This window comes from Scylla paramamosain, chromosome 2 (assembly GCF_035594125.1).
Source record: "Scylla paramamosain isolate STU-SP2022 chromosome 2, ASM3559412v1, whole genome shotgun sequence".
Taxonomy (NCBI): domain Eukaryota; kingdom Metazoa; phylum Arthropoda; class Malacostraca; order Decapoda; family Portunidae; genus Scylla; species Scylla paramamosain.
The window spans coordinates 10,955,001-10,975,000 of NC_087152.1; the positions used below are offsets into that span (position 1 = coordinate 10,955,001).

A 20,000-nucleotide genomic window follows, 5' to 3' on the forward strand; every position below is an offset into this window, starting at 1 on the left:
GTTTAGTTAGGTTGACTCAACTGGTTGGTTACCCTATTTTAGCACATTATACTTAGTTGTTGGAGGAGGTACTGGTAGCTATATAAGGGCAGCACAAATCTGAAGGTATGCCAGTCAACTATTAAATAGTGCAGAAACAGATCAAGCAGGGGAAAATAGTGACGAGTTGTGTACCTTTTTCAGACATTGACAAAAATCAATGAGTATTAATGTCAGTGGATTCACGAGTAAATGTTATGAGCAAGAAAGATTATAATGAAATCAGAGTAGGCACAAATTTAAGAGAGAAGATCGTGTTGTCTAATCAAGGAATTGGCAAAGAAATGGGCCCAGAAATTGATGCAAGGCTGATCTGAATGAGCTGGATTCCAGTGCCACAACTTTGCTGGTAAGGAGTTCCATATACTGACACAACATAGTGAAAAGAATCTTCTGGCTTCTATTTGGATGTGGGTATGGTGGATTTTGAACTGTGTGGTTAGGTTTAGTTAATATTTTTTTTTATGAATTTCTGCTTGTTTACATGTGTGTTTGTGTGTGTGTGTGTGTGTGTGTGTGTGTGTGTGTGTGTGTGTGTGTGTGTGTGTGTGGGTGGGTGGGGAGGGTATATAAAAAAAGATTTGCGACAGAAATGGTTATTGGAGGGATCAGCTGTATAGATATCATGAAATCCTAATATGCCGCTACCCACAAATCCCAGTTATGAACAAAAAAATAATTTAAATAATTTCAGTGTTTACTCTTGACTGATGTAGAGCTTGCTAAACTTAGAAAATACAGTAAAATCCCTCTCATCCGGCATTCGAGTATCCGGCAGCTTCAAGTATCTGGCACATTTTTCCCTGAGCCTTAAAATCAATAAAAAATCAATGTGTACTCATAAAATCGATTAAAATTCCCGCGCAAGGCATACTTTGTCCCTAAACTATATTCTGAAACTTAAGATTTAAAAATTATTTTCTGTTAAGGGAAAACTACTGGGATATGACCTAATTTATTATTGGAAAAATTTTCATGGTCCTCCCCCCTATCCCCTGAAATTCTTTTCCCTCAACCACTTTATCCAGGCACTAGAGGACACCACCTAAAAATTGCCTACACACAGTCCTATCTTAAAATACGCAAAAAATTTGCAGTTTAAGATACATATCAATTTGAAATGTCTTACCTGACTCAGTTGTATCTGTCACAACTTGGGCATCATTTAAATCAGCTTTGTCTTGTCAGCTTGGAGATCTGCTATATGACTATTACTAATCTAGCAACTTGCACCCACAACTTGGTCCTTACCCCACTCACCATGTCTCACTGGATGTTCTTGTGTCTCTTAGCTGAATGATGCACTTTCCAGTCATTACGTCTTAGTGCTTTATTTGTTTTGTACATTCTTAATAACTTGGACTGGTGCATTAGCAGTGTGTGGCCTCCTCGGATCCCCTCCTGGGTTGGTTGGGATTTGGGAAGCCCACTAGATAAGAATACCAGGTAAGAATCCTGGCATGTCAAATGCTCCCAAGTGGGTGTGGCTGTGACAGATGAGTAAACTAGCTGAGATTGATGATGTGATAACATGACATATGTAAAGCTAATGGGGAAGACTGCAAATAATAAGTGTATAGTATAAAGAGTGGATTATGCAAGAGGGATATTTGTGTAGCAATGAAGAGTGGTTGCTAATGATAAGTTTGATTGGACAGTAGTTATGAATGAAATGTGGCCTTGAGGGTTTCAAGGAAGTGTTTGCCTGCATCTGACTGAATTTGCTGATCAGGCTAGGTACTGCAGGAGAGAGGTTGAGTTGAATATAATTGATTTACTGATCATATTTTGGAAGCTGGTAATTTCTGTTGTTTGTTATTTTTATTGTGCATTTTTAATTGGTATTCTGAATATATTTGTTTCATCCTGTCTTTTATATTCATTTTATTGCAACAGCTCTGCCTTCATATTTCCTGAAATCCTGTGGAAGAACATGAAGGCATGATATAGCTATTTCGTATGGAATGACTCCTGCCCCTTTGTCAGAAGCCTTTCTTTCTGCATCCAGGATATTACAGAGGTAATTGCTTCTGGTACAAAGGTATACATTCTGCAAACATATTCTTAACTTAAGTTAGAAGTCCCAAGTTTGTGTTTCATTAATTTTTCAAAGACAAAGAGGTGATTAAAAAAGTATTATAGCTTTCCATTTCCAGAGACTCATGCCCTTTGTAATCCAGAATTAAGGATATGTGATTTCCTGACATGTGAAATACTTCTTCATCTCTGTACTTTACATCTGATCATAGTCTATTTTTCTCCTAATGGTAGCTTTTTGGTATCCCTGGCCTTGACCCTTGTAGCACTTATAGTAATGATAAAGTCTTTCCAGTCATGCTTGGTTAACATCTTGTGGTCAGACTTTTGTGGCAATTATGAACATTCAGCCGTCTCTTGATGGAAATATTCTAACATCAGATACATTTTACTTCCTCATAGTTATGATTGACGTATTGTGGTGGGTATTATGAGGATGGATATGATGGTAGTGCTGGAGATAATTGTTTCCAAAATATCTGGATTAGTGATTTGTTTTTAATTTATCAGGATATGGTGTAATGGATTGACTTCTGTCTTTCCTTACTTACCTTTACGTGGTTTCTGTGATGTGCCGCCCAAGACCCAGAAGATGGTACGTGTCCTCAATGTGGCTGAGAAGAATGATGCAGCCAAAAACATTGCTGAGATCTTGTCCCGTGGACACCTCACACGTGTAAGGAAACTGTTACCGTTTCTTAATGTGCTCTTATAAGATAATCCCACATTTTTTGTACTATCACTTGTCCTGACAGGATCAGAAGCAGCTGTGTGTGTGTGTGTGTGTGCTATGTGATTTGTTATGGAAAAATTTTTTATCAATTTTATTTATGATTATCTGATTGACTCAGGGGTAAATGAAACTGGAAAACTAGACATTTAATGTATTTACTCTAGTCAAAATAATTCTGTGCTAATATTAGTACATATTGTAGGTACACTGACAAGAATGATTCTATACTACTATCTTTTTTACTTATGCAAGAAGAGGTCAGGCAAAACAAAAAAGGCCTACTTTTATACTAAGAAATGAGAATGAAATGATAATTTTCCCGCATAATTTTTGTTGCTCTTCAATGTACTCTATTGTAGCGTGAGGGGTTCAGCAAATACAACAAGATTTATGAATTTGACCACAACTTGAATGGAAACAACGTGAAGATGGTGATGACCTCTGTCAGTGGCCACCTGTTGAACTATGCATTCTCTGGTGCATATAAGAAGTGGGAAGGATGCAACCCCCTGGATCTTTTCAGTGCCCCAGTGTTCAAAGTCTGCCCAGAGGACTCAGAACCCATCAAGGTGATCACTCTTGTTCTTATCCTTTTTTTTCTCTTCTCCTTATTCTTCAAACATGCAAGGATGCAGAGAGCATGTATCTAATTCAGTGTAGAAAATATAAATGCATTGCTATGGTGATACCCTAATTTGCACTATGTATTCTTAAGATTATATTTATTTTTATAGTCTCTTTTCATTTCCATGTACATATTTTGTATTTTTATACCTACTTCATATTTCTCCCCATTTACTAAGATTTTCAACATTTTTGTTGAATTTTCATCATAATTACCTATGTGTATTCTTTATAATGCATTTGCTTAGGTTTCTCACTATTTTTGGAAAATAGCTAGTTTTATGAAAAATATATATGCATGTAGTATATGTATTGTCATACTCATAAATGCACTTGCTCTCTATAATTTTATTTTTGTTAAACATAAGTGTGTTTGAATTCGACATTTGTCTTCTCAAGACTTTCCACAGCCAAGTCTGTCATTGGTTTTTCTTGAGCCAAGTGCTTCAAATTGCTTAAACTCCCATATATCAGTAGCATGTCCACCATCTCTACCTTGTGTTCTGTTGCTCCCAACTCATCTTGCCAAATACACTAGAACCTCATACGTCTGTGACTGTTTGGTTAAGTGACCTGCAAATAGTCCATGATCCTATACAAAGTATATAGTTAATTATGTAAATATGTCTGTGGTATGGATACAGCCTGACTACACATTTATGTTAGAAGAATGCTGCCATCATACTTTCATCTTATTCAACAAGGTGACTAAAAGGGATGACACAGAGATCAGGAACATGCCTGCCTTTATTCTTGGCCATCTGTTTGAAATTGATATTGGCCTGATGTGTAAATACAGGTAGATGTAGATAGATAGACAATAATTGTAGCATCTTATCTGCTTCACTGAGTGATCTCTTATCTCTTCTATTTTCTTTCTTTTTTTTTTTTTCCTCACACCAATTAAAGTTTCTTCCATCATGCTTTTGAGAGCAAAGAGATCCAGAGAAAAATTATGTATAAGAGTGGGGATTCCAACTTCTAAGGGCATCCACTCCTGCTGCTCCTACCTGATGATGCCAATGATCGTAAACTTTTTTATAGCGCACATTGGAGCGGGAGGCAAGGTCTGCATCCAAGCTTATCATCTGGACAGATTGTGATCGAGAAGGAGAGAATATTGGCTTTGAGATCATTCAAGTGTGCCAAGCTGTGAAACCATCTCTTCAGGTACAACGGTGAGTCCATTCAAAAGTAAAACTGAGTGCCAAATTAATAAGAAAATTACTGATGCTGTATTCTCTGTGCAATTTAAAAGGTAACTAAAAGGGACAAAGAGAGAGGACTGGGAAACTCTTCTTCTCTGCTTCTATTCTCACAGTGAGATTTATAGATGATGTGTTGATCAAATGTGTACTAGTTTTAAAGTGATTTGTAAAAATATGAAAACAAGTATAACTTTCTAACAGTCATAAATCTTGATAAAGCATGTGAAAAGATGGATAGAAATTATGTAAAGGAGATATTGCAGGTTGTCTTGGTGGAATGATTATTGCTGAGGACTGAAAAGCTTCCTTAGGAAAAGTAGGACATATTTAAGAGTAGGCAAAAATAAAAGTGAGTACTCCAATGATTCTTAGGCTATAATGTGATATATGATGTCCCCATTACTGTTTGACATTATATAGATAATTATTTAGTGTTGAAAACTAAGGTAAAGAAACAGTAGATACATATAGTGTGTAGTGTATATGTGTAATAGTGAAAGAAGATAGAAATTAAGTCTACAATTGTTTATAGATACCAGTTCTTGTTGCTGATTCAATTACAAAACTTGGGAAATTGAAATGCTTAAAGAGTGGCTGAGCAGTTGTTGATTAGTTGTTGGTAAGGTTGCAAAATGGTGCTTATTGACTGAGTTAATGCATGTGGTTCCTTATGAATATTTATGAAGAGATGTATAAATCAATTATTCTTTGATGTTAAATGTTCAAAGTTTTGTATTTCATTGTCATCTAAATTGTTACTTTATTCTTTTCAGAGCTAAATTTTCTGAGATAACATTCCGATCAATACAGCGAGCATTGGAGACACTGACTCGCCCAGATGAGAATCTCAACAATGCTGTGAATGTGCGCAGTGAGCTGGACTTGCGAATTGGTGAGTTTGGAGGTAACTCATATCTTTGAGGAAGAAGTAAGCAGACATAGCTATTGAAGAAATGGTTATTATTAATGTTTTTTAATCTAAACTCATTATCATTATCTTGACCAGTATAGATCGTCCATCACAAATCCAGCATCATTGTGTTCTGTATGGTGCTGGATTAATGATTTTGCTGGATTATATATAGGTTAAGTTAAACACACTAACCCAACAGTTAGCCAAGCTGTACTGGTACCACTTATTTCACCAGTACAGATACTGATACTTCATTTCTGGCTGATACTAATTGTATTGGTACAGCTGATACTGTTAGTAAAGAAACTGAGCAGTTTTTCTTTCTGTTGCTTTATGTCACAAGCTGTTGAAGAGCCAATGCCGTGTAATTCACATAAGCTTTGCACAGACACACAGACACTGAGTTTTTTTCAGAAGTTCAACCTTATCTTTTATGGATAATGTACATTGTTTGCACTTTACACAACAATAAGTACTTACATTTTTCACTGGAGAAAACAAATTGGAAGGTCTTACTTGTGTTTGGAAGTGATGCTAGCTGTTTATACAACAAGTAGCTTCTTGTGACCGTTTACTTTGTAATGCTTCTTAAGTTATCCACTCCTTGCTTCTGTTGTTTTTGTACTGCTTCAGTTTCACTGTTACAATCCTCTTTTCAAAATTCTGTGTTAAAAACTTTGAATACATTTTGTCATCTTTCCAACAAACAGTAGTGGCGGGAGGTTGGTGTGGCAACCCAAGATATTTGAAATTATGATACCCAAAATTAGTGCTGGATTAGTGATGGAACTGGATTAGTGATTGCCTGATTAGTGATGGTCAACCTATGCAATAATGTCTGATTAGAGAGAGTAAGAATGCATATATTTTTTGGGATCCCTGTATTTCTCTTACTTCAAACTTGCAAAAGTTAATGGTATATTTTACTGTTTTACATATTTTCCAGATTTATCCTTTTTTAATAATAATTAACCAAAAATATTAAGTTACTAAAATTTGAAGTTACACAATCTTTTATTCCAATTGATATATTTTCAAGAAATGATGCTTGCCACACTTATTGTACCTTTACAGAGCCTCATTTCTTATAGAATTAAAACATTGCAGTGAATTTACATTCATGTTTCAGTTCATTAGTTATCAGATTTTATAAGAAGACTTTTTTTATTGAGTGTTTCTCATTTGTTGTTACTGATTAAGAGTAAATCATTAATTTCCTATTAAATATTTATTTGTATTCCTCCATTCAGGGGCAGCTTTCACCAGGTTTCAGACTCTGCGTTTGAAGAAGATTTTTCCAGAGACACTTGCCGACACTATACTAAGCTATGGTTCTTGTCAGTTTCCCACACTTGGCTTCATCATTGAGAGGTTCAAGGCCATTGAGAACTTCATTCCTGAACAGTTTTGGAAGTTGAAAGGTGAGTGTTTTCCATGTTATTTGCTACTTTAACTAAACCTGTTTTACTAAATTTAATGGGAGCCATACTCATTACAAGGATGGTAAAATCCCCATGTGTTATTACTCATTTTTCATCTTCCTCTCCATTGACCTTCATCTGCTTTTTAGTAAAACTAGTTGTGATTGCTTGCAGTCATGGCCAACATCCTTGTCACACACAGCTGAAAGAAAGAGGTAAGGGCGAAGCTTGTGTGAGACAAGGTGGAGTGAGGTCACATAATAATGTTGGTAGTTTGTATGTGAATGAAATCCTTTACAAATAAAAGACATACTTTACACAAGAATATGTAAGGCCCTTTCTTGAAAATATTTTGTTTGTAAATCTCCAGGTTCATACTACAACAATGTGAAAGTCCACAACACAATGCTTCTTTCCCTACAGTAACACACAATAGAGATGACATCGTGACTGAGTTCACATGGCAGCGGAAGCGGCTGTTCCACAAGCGTGCATGTGAAGCACTATTTGATGTGTGTCAGGAGAACCCAGAGGCTTGCATCACCAAAGTCACCACAAAACCCAAGAGCAAGTGGCGCCCTCAGCCTCTTGACACTGTGGTAACTTGAATTTTTCTGTACATAATTGTCCCATTCTTTTTATGTGTAAAATTATACCAAAGAGAAGACAGGCACAGATAATTCAGATTAACAAAGCTAAAAATACTAAACCCAGGAGAGAGAATTATACCTTTATACAGACTAAATTTTTCTTGCTCAGCTTTATGTTTCTCATTGCACTTTATTCTCTACCAGGATTCCTATTATGGCATAGAAGTGTAATGATTGGTGTGTGTGTGTGTGTGTGTGTGTGTGTGTGTGTGTGTGTGTGTGTGTGTGTGTGTGTGTGTGTGTGTGTGGTGAGGTATAAAGGAAATTTAAAATTAGATAGCAAGCAGCATAGATCTATGCCTTTTCAATTGAGTACTTCAGAATTTTCAACTTGAGCTAAACCTGTCCTGCAGACAGGTCTCTCTCTCTCTCTCTCTCTCTCTCTCTCTCTCTCTCTCTCTCTCTCTCTCTCTCTCTCTCTCTCTCTCTCTCTCTCTCTCTCTCTCTCTCTCTCTCTCTCTCTCTCTCTCTCTCTCTCTCTCTCTCTCTCTCTCTCTCTCTCTCTCTCTCTCTCTCTCTCTCTCTCTCTCTCTCTCTCTCTCTCTCTCTCTCTCTCTCTCTCTCTCTCTCTCTCTCTCTCTCTCTCTCTCTCTCTCTCTCTCTCTCTCTCTCTCTCTCTCTCTCTCTCTCTCTCTCTCTCTCTCTCTCTCTCTCTCTCTCTCTCTCTCTCTCTCTCTCTCTCTCTCTCTCTCTCTCTCTCTCTCTCTCTCTCTCTCTCTCTCTCTCTCTCTCTCTCTCTCTCTCTCTCTCTCTCTCTCTCTCTCTCTCTCTCTCTCTCTCTAAGGTGAGTAGACAAATGTGCAATAACTTATCAGTATAAAATTGCTACATTTTATACTTTCCTGTAAAGTTAAAAGTTTTTTTTCTTGTTAAATACCTATCTTGCACAGGAACTAGAGAAGCTGGGCAGTCGAAAGCTGAGAATGAATGTCAAAGAGGTCATGAAAGTAGCAGAAAAGCTGTATACCAATGGTTTCATCAGCTATCCTCGCACAGAAACCAACATTTTTCCCCAGGAGCTGGAACTTGCTCCTTTGGTAGAGATGCAGACAGCAGATCCCAACTGGGGAGGTGAGTTTAAGTAATTTTAGCTCTGGGGGACTATAAGCATTTCTCATGATCCTTGTTAGTTACAATGGGTGCTTTCCACTTATGTGACATTTAGTGTGAAAAGGAATAATGGGAGTAATTATAATTTAATTATTTAATTTGAAATATATGGATGTATTCTGAAGGCTTCCCTAAATATATTTTGTCTGACTACTTACATTCTCATTAGAAAAATAGGAATACATTCCACATTCTTATAATTTATCAATCTTTCTATCTCTGATGCCTTGCTTCCTCCAGAAATGCCCCCAAGAAGGTAGTTGTGGCAGTAGAGCCTTCACTGTGGCCACCACAGTGAAAAAAAAAATGCAGATGAGGGCCATCAAGTGTAATATGCTTTGAGCTCTTAGAATGATAAGACCAATCATTTTTAATTGCAAGTTTTCAGTCTCTTATTACAAAACTGTTGAACTTATATACTCTGTATTATATCTTGGCAGGATTTGCGGCTGGTGTCCTTGAGAGGGGTCCCAATCCCCGGCAGGGCAAAAAGACTGATCAAGCTCATCCTCCTATCCACCCCACCAAGTACACATCTAGCTTGTCTGGGGCTGAGAAAGCTGTCTATGATTTGGTGGTACGACATTTCCTGGCTTGCCTCAGTGATGATGCTCGTGGCATGGAAACTGTGGTGGACATGGTCATGGCTGGGGAAGGGGTGAGTTCTTATACTTTAGAATCTGAAGGGCATTATTTTTAGGTGTAAGGTGTTTTCAGGGTATGAATTGCTTGCTTAATATTTTTTAATTGATAGCTGAATTTAGGTTTTTGTGATTTTTATTCAGATTTGTTGACTTAGGCAAGGATATGTGATGTGTGTCTAACTGATCATTGTTTACATGGATGGTGTAAGGGAAATGAATGTGAGAATATTAGGTAGAGGTTTGCATTTGGTGAAAGGTGATGGATTTTTATTTAATCAATTGCTGTTTGTAGATGATACAGTACAACACTGATTGCTTATTCAGAAGATGCTAGAGGAGTATAGAAGAGTAGGTGAAAGGAGAAAGTTGAGAGTGTATGAGGATGAAGATGAGAAGGTGTATGAGGAAGGTAAGAAAATTCCTGTAGTTACAAGTAGTATGCTACTTAAGGAGGTGGAATGTTTCAAGTATCTAGGATCTCATGCTGCTGTGAATGGAGGGGTAAATATAGATATGAAGTTTAGAATGGATTAAGCCAGAAAGATATTGAGAGGTATGGAAAGAATGGAATGATGCATGGAACAAAAGGAAGAAGAATGCAATGGAGATGAGATGTCTTGAGGAACATATGTAGAATAACACATATGAATAGAAATGAGGAGTTGTAAAGGAGAACTGGTGTTGAATTGGAGGTGACTGATCCGGCCACACAAAGAATATTAGGATGGTTTGGCTAAGTAGAGAGGATGAAAGAAAAGTAATTGATGAAAATTGTTGAATCATATCTCTCAGACTAGGTATTTCTCTTTTTAAACACTTACAGTTCCATGCTAATGGACTTGTCATCCTGGAGAGGAACTACTTGGAAGTTTATCCATATGAAAATTGGAGTGGTAAAGTGATAGCACATTATGAACAGGGGCAAACTTTCCAGCCCACTACTCTTGAGATGGTCAGTGGAGAGACAAGTGCTCCTCCATACTTGACTGAAGCAGATCTTATTGCCCTGATGGAGAAGCATGGCATAGGTGAGTAGTTAGTTATGATTGAGGTGAATAGTGTGTAGAGTAATGCTTTACTCTTTTATCAGTTTTGTACTGAGACATGTGAAACCTGGATTTTGGATATATGTGAGTTTAGCATTAGATTTCAATACTTAAAGTGTATATTGATAAAAAAGAAGGAAATGATTTCTGAACATATAATTTCTTGACTGTTTTCTGCATAATGCATTGGTGGCCTTCGTAAATTTCATTAGACTGGTCATGAAACAGTTGCTTGATGAATATCAAAGTAAGATATTGTGCTAATATGTAAGGTGGATCATTTATCAGTTGATATAGTTAGATTTTGCACTTTGTTCTCTTTGTCAGGCACTGATGCCACACATGCTGAACACATTGAGAAGATCAAACAACGAAACTATGCAGGCTTGGAGAACAACCACTTCCTGCCAGGCAAGATTGGTTTAGGCTTGGTGGAAGGCTATGATGATATGGGCTTCCAAATGTCAAAACCCAATCTTAGGGCAGAGTTGGAGTCAGATCTCAAAGAGTAAGAAATTATTGAGATTACTGTGGAAATTTTGTGTCTTAAGTACCATTTAAATTAAGTATCATTGGCAGACTTAGTGATCGTCCATGTCAGCAATGGGAGTGGTAGCAGAACAGGTGGCTCTCACAACTGTCTCATTTACATAATTTCAAATCCTTCCACCAAAATATTAATCACATCTGCCATGGATTGCAAGCAAACATACTTCATGCCTTTCTATACATGGTTCAGTATGTAATTAATAATGTTCCACCACCACCATCCATTTACATTTTCATTTTTGAAAGGATTCAATTTTCCCATTTGTATTTCCTTTGGGGAGTTACTCTTTTATACAATGATTGGTTAATCCATGAAAAAAAAAAAAAAAAAAAAAAAAAAGAAAATATATATATATATATATATATATATATATATATATATATATATATATATATATATATATATATATATATATATATATATATATATATATATATATATATATATATATATTCAAAAGAAATGCAAAGATATTGGTAAAATAAAGCTTCCTACTAGTAAGTGACAGTTTGTCTCTTACCCTCTCACCTCAACTCTGGTCACCAGGATATGTGAAGGAACCAAGGATCCCCAAGATGTCCTGCGGCAACAGATTGAGCAGTACCGCAGTATATTTGAAGAAGCTATGCCTCAGGTAAGGTGATTATAGTAAAATTTTCTCACCTTTATGTATACATATCTTCTTTATATGTAAGTAGCAATTTGAAATCAGTCACAGTTTTTTGCATATACTGTAGTAAATTTCATTCATTGTAGGTGAAGATTCAAGTGCTAATTACCTGGTTTGTGTTCTTGTCTGAACTAAGATGTAACTTGCTAAAAGTTTATATATATATATATATATATATATATATATATATATATATATATATATATATATATATATATATATATATATATATATATATATATATATATATATATATATATATATATATATATATATATATATAAAATATGCTTATTCATAGTTCAGTATTCGCAGTTTTGCTTATTTACAGACTTTTACCAGATGTTCCCAAAAGCTCAGTCTTTCAGCCCAAAGAGCCTGGATTATTCTTTCAATTATTGTAAACCTTTGATATAATAAACACTTATGTTGGAAAAGTGTGTTGCTAAAGACAAAAATTCTCTCTCTCTCTCTCTCTCTCTCTCTCTCTCTCTCTCTCTCTCTCTCTCTCTCTCTCTCTCTCTCTCTCTCTCTCTCTCTCTCTCTCTCTCTCTCTCTCTCTCTCTCTCTCTCTCTCTCTCTCTCTCTCTCTCTCTGTTAACTTATCTGAGAGAGAGAGAGAGAGAGAGAGAGAGAGAGAGAGAGAGAGAGAGAGAGAGAGAGAGAGAGAGAGAGAGAGAGAGAGAGAGAGAGAGAGAGAGAGAGAGAGAGAGAGAGAGAGAGAAAGTAGGCAACAGCCTTAAATGGGGCATCAAGGCAGTAAATGAAGGTTCATTATATCGAGGGTTTTCTGTACATATTAGTTTAGTACCCTTTCATTTTACAGTGTACTGTATTTTTAGAAATTAAAATATTATGCATTATATGTATAATGATTTTTTTTTTATTGTGTTAAAGTGAATTTAAAATGTGTTTAATAAGTGTGAGATATGTATATTATGGTTTAAACTATAAACACAGGTATTACTGAATCCTATAGGGATGGTTTCCCATATTTGTGGATTTTTGCTATTTGGAATGTAACCCTCATGAATAGTGGGGGAACACTGTATATATATATATATATATATATATATATATATATATATATATATATATATATATATATCAATAATAGTAGTAGTAATAATAATAATTATAATTTTAATGATTATGATAATTTTTTTTTTTTTTTTTGCATGTGTCGAATAATTACTTTGTCGTGATTCATAAAATTGAATTTTGTTGTCTTGGTAGGCACTCAAGATTGATGCTGCAATGGGCAAGTATTTGGAGGAAATGCCTCAAGCCCTTCCTCAGGATGTGACCATTCCTGACATGCCTCAGTTCATTAATGTGAGTCTTCTTGTTTTTGAAAATGTTTTCATATTTAACAAGTTTCATATCCTTCTCAAATGTCCTTTGGCAAAACAAATGGAGGAGACAATAGACACCTACCAAAACAATAATTACCTACTCCCAGTGAGGTGTCAAGCACTGGACTGGTTTCGTACTGGATCAGGTGGTGCTGTGAATTTTCCAGTGACCAAGCTGTGGCCTCACTGAATGTTTCCCTATGAATCTCACAACACAAGAAGGCAGTCACAGCCTGCCCTCTGAAGATAACTCTCTTCACACAACTCTACATGCACCAGATATACACACCCTTCACTCAGATTTCAAAATTTATTATGGTGACTCCTACACCAGTCTCTGAGTCCCCATGTGGGAAGGGGGCCACAAATGTCCCTAGGTCAAACTGCTCTTCTTCTAGTATTAACCTTAAGTGTCTTGACACCCCTGTCAACTTTTCTTCATTAACTTATGCAACATTTGCAGCCTTAGATCTAATTTTCACTCTGTGGAGCACCACCTCTCTGTTAAATCTTGTCTTCTTTTCCTCACTGAAATGCAGGTGTATGGGGCAACTGACAGTAACCCCTTTTCTGTTCCCTCCTACTTTCTCCATCCTCATTTTCAATCCAAAGCTGGATGTTGCACCTTTGTGTGCAGTGACCTAACCTGCTCTCATGCCTATGCTCTTGAATTTTCAGAATTTTCTATCATCTGGTTACAACTGCAGAGTCACTTTCAAACTAAATTTATCTGTGCTGTATACCTCTCATGTAACTCCCCTGACTATAAAAAATTCTTTGACTATTTAACTTCCAAAATGGAGCACATCCTGATTGTCTTCCCTTTTGTGGAGATTTCCATTCTTGGAAATTTCTGTGTTTGCCACCAATTTTGGCTTTTGCCTCCCTTGTGAACTAGCCTTTAACTTTGCTCTCCTCCATGACCTAGAGCAATTAGGGTAACACCCTACTCATATATTCCTGATTGTCTTGGAGATATGCCCAAAATTCTTGACCATTTTGTAACCTCTAATCCATCTGCTTATGCTGTCACTTTGTCTTTGTTGGGCTCTTCTGATCACAACCTCAGATCTGCATCTTGTCCTATCTCTCCAGTTCCTCCTCAGGATTCTCCAAAGCGGAGGTGCCTCTGGCATTTTGGTAACTTGAGGAAGTATCATTCTGATTTTCCTTGGAATGACTACTGCTTCCATGTCAGAGACCCATCTTTGTGTGCTGAACTCATAACAGAGGTGATAGTGTCTCATATGAAGGTGTACATTCTTCACTCTTTCTCTTGCCTTAAACCTTCCAAGCCTTGGTTTAACACAGCCTCTTCTTGTGCTGTACATGATAGAGGGGTGACCCACTATTTGAGTCTTCCATCACCTGAATCTTATACACATTATATGATAGCTGATGATAATGTGCAGTTGAATATATAATAGACATCTTTGCTCTAGGTCTGTAAATGCCCTGCTTGTGGCTCTGATATGGTGCTGAGGGAGCGACAAACAGGTGGTTTCTTCATATCTTGCCAAGGCTTCCCTCACTGTCGAGTGGCTGTCTGGTTCCCCAGTGATGTCAAAGGTGTGACAGTGTTGCAGGATACATGTACACAGGTGTGTTGTATAAATCTTTCCTGCAAAAAAAAAAAAAAAAAAAAAAAATCCTCATGTTCAAGTAATTGCCTTGGTCAGTATGACTTCAGATATAAGAGAGGCCCTCACTTCTCACAGTTCTTATAAATTGGTTGCTTATTTTACTTATACATTTTTTTGGCAGCTCAACAGTTTGTTTCTTTTCTGCTGATTGTATTTTTCAAAATTTATTTATTTATTTTTTAATAGTGTTGTGGATCACCAAAAAAACTTGAGTTCAAGCTACGTCCCAATACCTATGTTTGGTCTTTACGCAATCCTTGCATTACCTGCATTGGAGGATGTGATGAGGAACTGTATGACCTACTTCAGTTCAAGTCTTTGAAAAATTGCCTTCCGCCCAACACAGGTAAGGCTACACACTAGAAGGAGTATGTTTTTACAATGGATAACAAATAGCAACTGATCTCTTGGTCCAATCTTGGCTGTTTGACCACACTGCTTACAATCTCTCATTATAAGGAACAGTTTATATATATATATATATATATATATATATATATATATATATATATATATATATATATATATATATATATATATATATATATATATATATATATATATATATATTATGTATCAGATAAACAAGTCTTTTAAAATATTTGAATCATAAACTATTATATAAATCAAAGGATATCTCATCTATAGAATGCATTTTTATTTTATTTTCACTTACTTTCAGGTGGTCAAGTTAGGTCAGGAGCTGTAGGTGAGCCAAGGCTTGATAACACAAGAGGCCGACCAGTGCATAGCAGGGGTAGATCAGGACATGGCACTGGAGAAGGCAGACAGTGGCCTGATAATGGTGGAGGTAGGCCAGGGCCAGGCAGTGGTGGAGGTAGGCCAGGGCCAGGCGGTGGTGGAGGCAGGCCAGGGCCTGGTAGTGGTGGAGGCAGGCCTGGGCCAAGTAGTGGTAGAGGTAGGCCAGGACCTGGCAGAGGTAGAAGCAGAACATCAGGGTGTGCAGATATCAATAATTACTTCACTAATCTTCCACCATCCACCAATAGCCAACAGAGGACAAATTCAGATTCTTTGAGAGGTAGCTGGCCTAATAGCACCTCCAGCCAGAGTCAGGCTTCAGGAACCAGCAGGGGTACTAGCTCTTTTAATTCTACTCAGAGAAGCTCAGGTTATGGTTCCTCATGGAGCACATCAGGCAGTAGCAGACACATGGACCAGGAGAACAAGATCGTATGTTCATGCAATAAAGAAGCAATACTCTTAACAGCAAGGAATGGTCCTAACACAGGTGAGGCACCTGTACACTGTTCATCACCTCTTATGGTTTTAAAGTATTTTGCTTGACTCTTAAGAGTTTAACTGAGGTGTTTGTTTACATGAACTGTATAACAGTGTATTTATATTAAAGATTTCAATTATTTGTAAATGTTCCCATTGAAAACTATGTCAAATACTTTAGGTAGTTACATGTTAAATCAAGATGGAGCACTCATACTCTACACAGTATCAAGTTATATACCTCTTTTTCACACTACAGGGAGACCCTTCTATCGTTGTGCTGACTTCCAGAATAGCTGTAACCTTTTCCTGTGGGCAGATGATGACAACAGTATGAGAAGAGAGAGAGACAAAGACACAGGAAGAGGAAGGAATCAGACAGTCCAATCATCATCAAGAGCTACAAGTAAGAATGAATTTTGCATGAATCTTTCAGCTATCGTACCGTTATGGTCTTATTCTGCTTTTCCACACTGTAGGCATATATATATATATATATATATATATATATATATATATATATATATATATATATATATATATATATATATATATATATATATATATATATATATATATATATATATATATATATATATATATATATATATATATATATATATATATATATATATATATATATATATATATATATATATATATATATATATATATATATATATATATATATATATATATATATATATATATATATATATATATATATATATATATATATATATATATATATATATATATATATATATATATATATATATAATATATATATATATATATATATATATATATATATATATATATATATATATATATATATATATATATATATATATATATATATATATATATATATATATATATATATATATATATATATATATATATAAGAAGGGATAAAAAGTTGATGTAAATTTTATAGAGGCAGTGCAAGACTTGGGAGTGCACAACAGTCAGGATAGCAAAACTTTAGGAATCACCATAAAACTTTAAAAATATGGAACTTAAATAATATATAACTTGAACACATGGTGAGACAGGTTGGTAACTTGTTGATGCAATTCTTGTAGTAAAATTCATTACACTCTTATAAGCAATTGAAGAGGTGCAATGAGTAGCGTAATGGAAAAGTCAGATGGACCTTCTGCAAAGAGAAAAACTTGTTGCTGGGAGTTGGAGGCTGATGACTATTTGTGTAACTGTGAGAGAGAGAGAGAGAGAGAGAGAGAGAGAGAGAGAGAGAGAGAGAGAGAGAGAGAGAGAGAGAGAGAGAGATTAATATTTATATGAATTTTTGCCTTTGGATGGAACAATGAAAAATCAAATACATAATATAGATGAAATTAAACATTTATTCATTCTTCTGTTCTGTTTCTGTTTTCAGGGCCCATGCAGAGTAATGGAGATGAAGAGGTATTATGTCAGTGTGGAAACCCTGCCAAGCGGTAAGTCACTAGTGTTGATATTCACTCTTTTGCAGTTATTAACTGTAAAGTAAAAGGTCTGAAACATGCTCACATTATAGAGTTTAATTTTTTTTTTTTTAAGCATATTGATAATTTTTACACAACACACATGTATATTAATTGAGCTGTATTTGCATTTCACATCACAGGTTAACAGTGGTAAAGGACACACCTAACAAGGGCCGGCAGTTCTATATTTGCAGTAAGGATAGGGGCCAGGAATGCCGATTTTTTCAGTGGGCAGATGAGCCATCCTCTGATAGTGACAGGAGACAAGGAGGCACTGCAGAAGGAAACTGGAATGGTGGTAAATATTACTTTTTGAATAAAAGAATTTTTCTTAATTTGTATTTTTTTATTTTTATTTTCAGATGATCCCAAATTTTCCAGTAAAAAAATTGAGTTTTGGACTATCCTTGCCATGGATGTGTGCTCTTTACAGTGCACTTATTCAAGTACTCTCCTGGAGGCTGTAGGATATTTAGACAGGACTGGCTTTCGTGGCTGTTAAAGGTTGATTTTCTAAGTCTGGTATTCTGACAATAACCTAACTTACATTGTATCCATTAAAGATAATTTTTAAACTAACAGGAGATCTTTATCTCTAGTAACTCCCACCAAAAATTTTTGAGATACTGCTGCTTCACTGATATTCCTTTCTACAGTCCCCTCCCATCCCACTACAGTAATATTGGTTCGTTTTCTCAGAATTTTAGTTGATGGCGCTTTTCAGGAAGGATGAGTAGCAGTGGTTGGAGCGAGGAGAAGCGGGGAGTCAAGAGAGGCCATACCCAAAGTCAGCAGTCATCAACCAAGCGGAAGTGTGGACTGTGTGGAGGTTTTGGGCATGACAGGAGAAATTGCCCCCAAAAAGAATCATAACCTTTTTCTATAGTTTTGCCCTTCTATACATTTATACTTACATCACTGTAAACCTACAATTGGAGTCTAGTCAGGATCTGTGCATATTGGCTGAATTATCAGTGAGGCTGATTTTCAGTACATGTTTGTCTTGTATTTCCATTATGGTCTTGTACATGAGATCAAGCAGTTATACATATTGAATCCAAATTCCTAATGGTGTCTAAAGATAGTAGATAAAAAAATATGCAAACACATACTGGTAAATGTATAGAATTACAATACAAAACTGAAACTTAGGTGCTTGCCTTGGTTTTATTTGGAATGTGTTCATAACAACACGCATGGATTTGATCTTGTCATTTCATTCATAATGATTATATTCATCAGTTTGTTTTGGGTGATTTCTTGTATTTCATTGGCCTGTGGTATCATGAAATTGTTCCAGAAAGTCAGTCAATTGTTCTAGAAAACCATAATTGGCACCAATTGCTAATTTTGATGTCGGGAATTCAGATGTACTTCATTGTTTAAGATTTTATTTATTTTTCTAGCCATTGGTAATTTTGATATTGGTTTAACTCTGAACTAATGTTTTGGGATTTGTGAAAAAAATATATTTAAATTTTTTAGCACAATATTAAGATGGTAGACTTCTGTGAATTTTGTCACCAAGTATTATGGTGTACTTGTTCCATTGGCAGCTACTCAAAACTTGTATATATTCTATTAAGAGTGCTCAGTCTGCCTATCTGTCAGTGTCATTTTCTTACATCAATGAGGTCAAATTTTCAATATGAAATGATTGATAATCTGTGCTGGAAAAAGAAAAAAGATAATTAAAAAAATTTGACTCAAAATTTATCAGCAAAATATCATAATACTTCAAGAGGCAGAGTGACTGGGTTGAAGATTTTGGCCCAGGCTCTTTTTTGCTTTCTTGCTGTATGTTTTCTGTGAGCCATATCAGAACCTTGTCTGTTATTTTGTGCTGCACACAGGTGCCTAGTGTACATATGTAATTTATCTTTGCAGAATTTATAACTTTTATAAGTACAACCTTAGTTTTATGAAGTTAGCATACCAATTTTAATTTACTAAGGTTATATAAAAGATTTTGTAACTTTGCCATCATATGGAGAAGGATACTGATTAGGATTTTATGCTTCTTATTTTAGTAGATTTATATCACAAATAAGAAAAATATTCCCCCTGTGCCAAGGTAATAACTTGGCTGCACACTTTATGGTCAGGTTGGAAGAATACTGTTACCATATTTCATGTACATTGTAGAAGGGAAGGAAACAAGACCTTATGTCTTGTCTTTGTTTTGTCTTTTTTTTTAGGGATATCTCAGTGTGATATAAGCATTCAGAAAGTGTCTGCCCTAATGCCAAGGTACAAAGAAGCTGCCTACCATTTGAGTTTAATGTGTGCCTCTAGTAACCACATGTTAAGGTCCTTCCATTTCTGGAGATGCTTTTTTTTTTTTTCTGGAATTTGTTTTAGAATGGCTACCAGATACATCATTGCATTCATAATGTCTTCCTGACTCAAACTGGGGTCCTTTCAGCAACATCTCCAAAAATATAGCCAAAAATCACAATGAACAGTATCTGGAGAATAGGAAGCCTCAAAAACTTTGGAACTTGCTCTTTGGCCAAGAAATTCTTGATCAGATGCAAAGAGTGCAGGCTGGCATAAGAAACGAGGTATGAGAACTGGGCAACTGGTGGCTGCCTTATGCCAATGCTCTGGCCCATTCATCAC

General features: G+C 35.8%; 1 protein-coding gene across 6 annotated transcripts in view; it reads left to right on the top strand.

Annotated features, from left to right (window-relative positions):
• LOC135109866 (DNA topoisomerase 3-alpha-like) overlaps positions 1-20,000 on the top strand; it is a 21,054-nt gene that overhangs the window by 614 nt on the left and 440 nt on the right. For 2 of the 6 annotated variants that reach the window (XM_064021655.1, XM_064021692.1), the window contains exons 2-21: positions 1,936-2,059; positions 2,587-2,752; positions 3,169-3,378; positions 4,478-4,611; positions 5,415-5,533; positions 6,805-6,975; positions 7,399-7,574; positions 8,516-8,696; positions 9,176-9,393; positions 10,203-10,407; positions 10,753-10,933; positions 11,522-11,609; positions 12,882-12,980; positions 14,443-14,601; positions 14,830-14,989; positions 15,326-15,895; positions 16,145-16,291; positions 17,288-17,348; positions 17,519-17,676; positions 18,103-20,000. The exon at positions 18,103-20,000 is cut by the window's right edge and continues 440 nt beyond it. In XM_064021655.1, coding sequence (XP_063877725.1) covers positions 2,004-2,059; positions 2,587-2,752; positions 3,169-3,378; positions 4,478-4,611; positions 5,415-5,533; positions 6,805-6,975; positions 7,399-7,574; positions 8,516-8,696; positions 9,176-9,393; positions 10,203-10,407; positions 10,753-10,933; positions 11,522-11,609; positions 12,882-12,980; positions 14,443-14,601; positions 14,830-14,989; positions 15,326-15,895; positions 16,145-16,291; positions 17,288-17,348; positions 17,519-17,676; positions 18,103-18,251 — 3,408 coding nt within the window. In that variant the 5' untranslated portion in view covers positions 1,936-2,003 and the 3' untranslated portion in view covers positions 18,252-20,000. Of the gene's footprint in view, positions 389-1,413; positions 1,486-1,935; positions 2,060-2,586; positions 2,753-3,168; positions 3,379-4,477; positions 4,612-5,414; positions 5,534-6,804; positions 6,976-7,398; positions 7,575-8,515; positions 8,697-9,175; positions 9,394-10,202; positions 10,408-10,752; positions 10,934-11,521; positions 11,610-12,881; positions 12,981-14,442; positions 14,602-14,829; positions 14,990-15,325; positions 15,896-16,144; positions 16,292-17,287; positions 17,349-17,518; positions 17,677-18,102 lie in introns of those variants that run through there. The other 4 variants (XM_064021683.1, XM_064021672.1, XM_064021663.1 and 1 more) reach the window with 4 other exon arrangements.